This window comes from Myxine glutinosa, chromosome 1 (genome assembly GCF_964187855.1).
Source record: "Myxine glutinosa chromosome 1, kmMyxGlut1.1, whole genome shotgun sequence".
Lineage (NCBI taxonomy): Eukaryota > Metazoa > Chordata > Myxini > Myxiniformes > Myxinidae > Myxine > Myxine glutinosa.
The window spans coordinates 406691637-406700015 of NC_136261.1; the positions used below are offsets into that span (position 1 = coordinate 406691637).

General features: G+C 39.3%; 1 protein-coding gene across 1 annotated transcript in view; it reads right to left on the reverse strand.

The window, feature by feature from the left end:
* LOC137417229 (vimentin-like) overlaps nt 1-8379 on the reverse strand; it is a 67458-nt gene that overhangs the window by 38281 nt on the left and 20798 nt on the right. The window contains exon 5 of the mRNA XM_078770461.1: nt 8308-8379. This exon is cut by the window's right edge and continues 75 nt beyond it. Coding sequence (XP_078626587.1) covers nt 8308-8379 — 72 coding nt within the window. The remainder of the gene's footprint in view (nt 1-8307) is intronic.

An 8379-nucleotide genomic window follows, 5' to 3' on the forward strand; every position in this document is an offset into this window, starting at 1 on the left:
GAGAAGGGGAAGCACACAAACACTTGAGGGCACACAACATTTGAGAGCAGGGAGATGTGTGGGAGGGAGAGGGCTTGGGGGGAGGAGGCGTGGGAAGGGGGGGGGGGGGGTGGGAGAAGTATAAAACACAAGGACACCAAGGACTTCCAGGACAGAAGTTGGTATTTCAAAAAAGTGGATTTGGGGTGAAATTAGCGGGGGTAGAAAAGATCAAGGTTTTGGATGGGGGAAGATAAGAGATGGTGGTGAACAGCTGTTTTAAAGACCTGGAGGGTGGAGTGGGATTGAAGAGAGTGAGGGAGTTTGTTCCAGACGCGGGAGAAAAGAGGAATGAAGGAGTGAAGGTGAGCAGAGAGTCTTGATTTTGGCAGTTTAACCATAAGAGGGTTGCAGGCAGATCTTGTGCGACCTGTAGTAATATTTGCGGGACAGAGCCCAGAGAGAGCTGGGGGGTGGGGGGGGGGGGGTCAAGGCCAGAGAGGAGTCTGTAGAAGACGGAAAGACCACCAACCTGTCTGCGGTGAGTGAAAGGCCCTTGGAGTTAGCTTCATCACGGGAGATTCCAATGATTCTGAACGCTTTGGTTTCAACAGCGTGAAGACGAGCTAGGTGTGAGGCAGGAGCACCAGCCCAGAGGGGAGAGCAGTATTCCATTGAGCTGCGGATGAAAGCCTTGTATGTGGTGAGGAGCTCAGGTGTGCCAAGGAAGGACTTCACACGACGGAGGATGCCCAGTCGGCGACTGGCTTTGGAGGCCAGATTTGAAATGTGGTTTTCCTAGGAAAGATCATGGCAGATAGTGAGACCCAAAAGCTTGAGTGACAGAACTTCTTGGAGAGGATTATTCAGAAAGTAGATGGGAGGGTTGTCCAGTCGGTCTTTTCGGAGAGACGTCGTAAAAGTGTGAGATTTGTCAGGATTGAAAGACATGTTCCACTTGTTTGACCAGTCTGTGATTTGCCATTAGAAGGAAAATACGATAGGAATTGTACATTTGTGACTTGTGGAAATCGAAGATTTTTCAAATGTATTGGTTGCCTGGTTACTTTTTTTTGAATTTCCACAATCCTCAATTTCATCCGATTTTTTTTTTTTTTTTTTTTTTTTTTTTTTTTTTTTTTTTTTTTGTATACAAGATCGAGGCTCGTGAAAGAGCGAACATTTATCACACAGAAAGACAAACAGACACATAAAACAAATAACATCGGGAGCGGTAGACAAGATGGGGAGAGAGGGGGAAGGACACAAACACAACATTTGAGAGCAGGGACCGAGAGACATGGAGACATCGAGAGATCTGTGGGAGGGAGAGGGCTTTGGGGGGGGAGGCATGTGAAGGGGGGGGAGGCATGTGAAGGGGGGGAGGCATGTGAAGGGGGGGAGGCATGTGAAGGGGGGGGGGTGGGAGAGGTATAAACATATGGACACTGCCAGGATTTCCAGGAAATAAGTTGGAATTTCAAACAAGGTGGATCTGGGGTGAATTAGTGGGGGTAGAAAAGATCAAGGTTATGGATGGGGGAAGATAAGAGATGGTGGTGAACAGCTGTTTTAAAGACCTGGAGGGAGGAGAGGGATTGAAGGGAGTGTGGGAGTTTGTTCCACAGGCGGGAGAAAAGAGGAATGAAAGAGTGAAGGTGAGTAGAGAGCCGAGATTTCGGCAGTTTAACCATCAGAGGGTTGCTGGCAGATCTTGTGCGACCTGTAGGAATATTTGGGGGACAGAGCACAGAGAGAGCTGGGGGAGCAAGGCCGGAGAGGAGTCGGTAGAAGACAGAAAGACCACCTACCTGCCTGCGGTGAGTGAGTGAAAGGCCCTCAGAGATAGCTTCATCGCGGGAGATTCCAATGATTTTGAAAGCTTTGGATTCAACAGCGTGAAGCCGAGCCAGGTGTGAGGCAGGAGCACCAGCCCATAGGGGAGAACAGTATTCCATTGAGCTGCGGATGAAAGCCTTGTATGTGGTGAGGAGCTCAGGTGTGCCGAGGAAGGACTTCGCACGACGGAGGATGCCCAGTCGGCGACTGGCTTTGGAGGCCAGCTTGGAAATGTGGTTTTCCCAAGAAAGATCATGGCAGATAGTGAGACCCAAAAGCTTGAGTGACAGAACTTCTTGGAGAGGATTGTTGAGAAAGTAGATGGGAGGGTTGTCCAGTCGATCTTTTCGGAGAGACATAGTAAGACAAGACATCAGATTGACTTGAAATTTGAAAAGGATTCATATATCAGCTAACTGAATTCAATCACCAACTATTTTTGAGATCAGTGCAGGCCTAATGTTAACATAGGCCAAAGGTCAACCACTGAAAGTCAAACACTTTTTCCGAATTTCTAAAATCCTCAGTTTTCATCCGATTGACTTGAAAGTTGTAAAGGATTTACATATTGGCTAACTGAATTCAACCACCAACTACTTTTGAGATCAGCTTCGGCCAAAAGGTCAACATAGGCCAAAGGTCAACCACTTTTTTTCTAATTTCTAAAATCCTCAATTTTAATCCCATTGAGTTGAAATTTGAATGGGATTTACATATTCGTTAACTGAATTGAACCAACAACTATTTTTGAGATCAGCATAGGCCAAAAGGTCAAAATAGGCCAAAGGCCAACCACTTTTTTCAAATTTCTAATAGCCTCCATTTTTATCCGATTGACTTGAAATTTGAATTGGATTTTCATGTCAGGTAACTGCATTCAACCACCAATTACTTGTGAGGTCAAAAGGATGCTCTACTGTGTGCCATTATGCTTTGTTCTCTTTTGCCAAGTATTGCTCTATGAGTGATTTTTCATTTGTTTGTGTGTTTATTTGTCGGTCCGCTCACTTATATTTGCCTACAGGTCACAATTTTAAACAGATCTTCACGAAACTTCACAGATTGGTGGAGTTTGTGGTCCGACAAAATCCGATATATATATATATATTTGAGGTCAAAACGTCAAAAGGAAAGGTCAACATAGGCCAAAGGTCAACCACTTTTTTTTCAAATTCCAAAAATGCTCAATTTTCATCCGATCGACTCGAAATCTGAATAGGATTTACATATCAGCCAACTGAATTCATTCACCAACTATTTTGGAGATCAACGTCGGCCAAAAGGTCAACAACCTTTTCAAATTTCTAAAATCCTCAATTTTATCCGATTGACTTGAAATTTGAATAGGATTTTCATATCAGCTAACTTAATTAACCACCAACTATTTTTGAGATCAACAAAGGTCACAAGGTCAACAGAGGCCAAAGGTCAACTGCTTTTCTCAGATTTCTGAAATCCTCAATTTTCATCCGATTGACTTGAAATCAGAATAGGATTTTCATATCAGCTTAATGAAAGCAACCACCGACAATTTTTGAGTTCAATATCGGCCAAATTTCTAAAATTGTCAATTTTAATCCGATTAACTTAAAATTTGAAGAGGATTTGCATATCAGGTCACTGAATTCAACCACCAACTATTTTTTTTAGGTTAAAAGGATGCTCTACTGTGTGCCATTATGCTTTGTTCTCTTTTGCCAAGTGTCGTTCTCTGAGTGATTTTTCATTCGTTTGTTTGTCTGTCCGCTCACTTATACTTGCCTACTGGTCACAATTTTAAAACCAATCTTCACAAAACTTCACCGAATGGTAGAGTTCCTGGTTCAACAAAATCGCATATAACATTGAGGTCAAAAGGTCAAAAGGTCATCATAGGCCAACTATTTTGAAGTTACTTTTTTTTAGTGAAGTTGAAGTTGAAGTTACTTTAAAAAGTTAACCACTTTTTACGAATTTCTAAAATCCTCATTTTTCATCCGATTGACTTGAAATTTGAATCGGATTTACATATCATCGAAATGAATTCAACCACCAACTACTTTTGAGATCAACATAGGCTACAAGGTCAAGATAGGCCAAAGGTCAACCACTTTTTTCAAATTTCTAAAATTTTATTTTCTTAATTATATTTCACCTGGCTCCAACCAGCAGAGATCACCATATCAGCGGTCCAAATTCCTGCTCTCAGCAACAGAGGGCACCACATCAGCAATACAAATTACTGCCCTAACCAGCAGAGGGCAACACATCAGCAGTCTAAATTACTGCCCTAACCAGCAGAGGGCACCACATCAGCAGACCAAATTCTGCCCTAACCAGCAGAGGGCACCTCATCAGCTGTCCAAATTCCTGCTCTAACCAGCAGAAGGGTCCAAATTCCTGCTCTAACCAGCAGAGGGCACCGTGTCAGCGTCCAAATTCCTTCCCGAACCAGCAGAGGGCACCATGTCAGTGGCACAGTCATGCTCTCAGCCAATGATGCTACCCCGCAGCCTTGCACTGTATTTGAACGAAGAAGGACACCAATACTATTTTAGCACACTGCAATTACTCTTTTCCTGACTTCTCCATCATCATTGTACACCGCTCCTTTCCTATGCCATCTCCAGGCATTGCAAATCGTCATTGCCGGGCACCAAAGGGGGCTCGGCAGTGACGCACGCTGAAAGAGAGTACTCAGTTTTCACTCTGGTTTCTTGTTGTACACCGCTCCTTTCCTATGCCATCTCCAGGCATTGCAAATCGTCATTGCCGGGCACCAAAGGGGGCTCGGCAGTGACGCACGCTGAAAGAGAGTACTCAGTTTTCACTCTGGTTTCTTGTTTTCTTGTTTGTTTGTTTTCTTGGTTGTCCGGGCGATATCTCAGCCATCCTTTGAGCTAGGAAGCTGAAATTTCGGCACAGTAGTGAGCAAGTCCTTTGTCAAATACGGTATTTTTTGTTTTTTGAATAATCAATTAATTGAGGAGTTATTTAATTATTAGCGTTTAATTAAGTACTTATTTAATTAATTAAATTTCATTTCTCTTCTGACCATTATTAACTCAGGCACCTTTTGAGTTAGGAAGCTGATATTTGGACATGCCAATGACCAGGTGATTTGGCTGCAAAGGATATTTTTGATTTATTAATTAATCAATTAATCGATTAATTATTTAATTATTCGATTAATGACCAAAAAAATTTTTTTTTTTAAGTTACAGATTCTGATGAAATAGTGGTAGTTTATGTGTTCTCTGACCAAATTGATTACTAATTTAATTTTTTTATGATTATTATTTATTTATTTTCATTATTAATCATTTATTTATTTTCTTTCTCATTTGGCCAATATCTCAGGCACCTTTTGAGCTGGGAAGCTAATATTTGGACATGAGTGACCAAGTGATGTGGCTATCAAGGATATTTTTGATTTATTGATTAATCATTTCATCTATTAATTATTTATTGATTAATCGATTAATTATTTATTGAGTAATCAATTAATTATTTAATTTTTTATAAATGACTTATTTAATTAAATTTCTAAAAGATACATCTTCGGATGAAGCACTAGTGGTTTAGTTATGCGATTAGCCAATTGATTATGAAAATATTTTGTGATAATCTTTTATTGATTTTAATTATACAATTAATCAATCAATTAGTGTACACCTCTCCCTCCCAATGCAGCCTCAATGAGCTGCACTGCAGTATTGCCGGGCGCCGGAGGCGCCCCGGCAATGCCGCGCTGCAGCATATTTAATTATTTGGCATGGGGCGGTGTACTTTGAATGTATGTGTACTTGTTTTCTTGTTTGTTTGTTTTCTTGGTTGTCCGGACGATATCTCAGCCATCCTTTGAGCTAGGAAGCTGAAATTTCGGCACAGTAGTGAGCAAGTCCTTTGTCAAATACGGTATTTTTTGTTTTTTGAATAATCAATTAATTGAGGAGTTATTTAATTATTAGCGTTTAATTAAGTACTTATTTAATTAATTAAATTTCATTTATCTTCTGACCATTATTAACTCAGGCACCTTTTGAGTTAGGAAGCTGATATTTGGACATGCCAATGACCAGGTGATTTGGCTGCAAAGGATATTTTTGATTTATTAATTAATCAATTAATCGATTAATTATTTAATTATTCGATTAATGACAAAAATTTTTTTTTTTTTTAAGTTACAGATTCTGATGAAATAGTGGTAGTTTATGTGTTCTCTGACCAAATTGATTAATAATTTAATTTTTTTATGATTATTATTTATTTATTTTCATTATTAATCATTTATTTATTTTCTTTCTCATTTGGCCAATATCTCAGGCACCTTTTGAGCTGGGAAGCTAATATTTGGACATGAGTGACCAAGTGATGTGGCTATCAAGGATATTTTTGATTTATTGATTAATCATTTCATCTATTAAGTATTTATTGTACACCGCTCCTTTCCTATGCCATCTCCAGGCATTGCAAATCGTCATTGCCGGGCACCAAAGGGGGCTCGGCAGTGACGCACGCTGAAAGAGAGTACTCAGTTTTCACTCTGGTTTCTTGTTGTACACCGCTCCTTTCCTATGCCATCTCCAGGCATTGCAAATCGTCATTGCCGGGCACCAAAGGGGGCTCGGCAGTGACGCGCGCTGAAAGAGAGTACTCAGTTTTCACTCTGGTTTCTTGTTTTCTTGTTTGTTTGTTTTCTTTCTTGGTTGTCCGGACGATATCTCAGCCATCCTTTGAGCTAGGAAGCTGAAATTTCGGCACAGTAGTGAGCAAGTCCTTTGTCAAATACGGTATTTTTTGTTTTTTGAATAATCAATTAATTGAGGAGTTATTTAATTATTAGCGTTTAATTAAGTACTTATTTAATTAATTAAATTTCATTTATCTTCTGACCATTATTAACTCAGGCACCTTTTGAGTTAGGAAGCTGATATTTGGACATGCCAATGACCAGGTGATTTGGCTGCAAAGGATATTTTTGATTTATTAATTAATCAATTAATCGATTAATTATTTAATTATTCGATTAATGACAAAAAATTTTTTTTTTTTTAAGTTACAGATTCTGATGAAATAGTGGTAGTTTATGTGTTCTCTGACCAAATTGATTAATAATTTAATTTTTTTATGATTATTATTTATTTATTTTCATTATTAATCATTTATTTATTTTCTTTCTCATTTGGCCAATATCTCAGGCACCTTTTGAGCTGGGAAGCTAATATTTGGACATGAGTGACCAAGTGATGTGGCTATCAAGGATATTTTTGATTTATTGATTAATCATTTCATCTATTAATTATTTATTGATTAATCGATTAATTATTTATTGAGTAATCAATTAATTATTTAATTTTTTATAAATGACTTATTTAATTAAATTTCTAAAAGATACATCTTCGGATGAAGCACTAGTGCTTTAGGTATGCTATTAGCCAATTGATTATGAAAATATTTTATGATCATTTATATATTTAAATTTCACAATTAATCAATCAATTATTGTACTCCTCTCCCTCCCAATGCAGCCTTAATGAGCTGCACTGCGGTATTGCCGGGCGCCGGAGGCGCCCCGGCAATGCCGCGCTGCAGCATATTTAATTATTTGGCATGGGGCGGTGTACTTTGAATGTATTTGTACTTGTTTCTAATATTGATTAGGCATGCACACCTTTACCTGGTTGTGCTTTCTTTTATTGTCTGGCATTCAAGATGGTCGACCATTCCAGCGACCACCTGCTATGCAAAATGCATTTATCAAGTGTTTATCTTATTGATATCTGATCGTGATCAAGGAACGCATTTGCTAGATTTTATAGTAAAAGATTTCAGTTTTACCTTCCCCTTGAATCATATTTATTCCAACACCCAATGTCCTAATGTTCACCACTGGTCGATTGCCAAGAAAATTTCACCATACAATCACCTCCTGTAGAACTTTTTAATGATAATTATGACGTCATATGTCACGTGGTATGGGCGCCATCTTGGAAAAACTGAAAAACTTTGCACCTCCATATCACCGAAACGGCTGCGTGGGAAAAAATTGAAAAAACTTGAAAAACAAAATTTGAAAATAAAAAAAAATTGAAACATGGCTCATTGTCAGATACTCCCCATGGGGAACAACATATATCCAATGATGATTTCATCAATGCCTTCATTATGACGTCATAATTTGACAAGTGGAATGCTTGCTCCGATTAGTTCCAAATTTCTTGAGCATCATCAACACAAAAATTGTATGGGACAATTAAATTGATGACATCATCGCTCACGTGGTTCGGCAGCCATATTGGATTGAACATAATTCTACGTCATCAATAAACCACACAAACACAGCAACCAGTAAACACCACACAAACACGTCCTGGCGAGGGTCTGCAACCTTTGACTGCACTTTGTTGTTGAAATAATTGTGAGCTGCAACATGAGCTAGAAAGTGAGAACCTCAAATTCGCCAGATGTGTTAGTCACAGAGGGAGATGCGGAGTCGTAATAGAGCACCTTGGAGTTGTAACACTCCTTAGCATCAGCCAGCTTCCTAGTGGCAATGGATTCGTACTCCGCACGGATGTC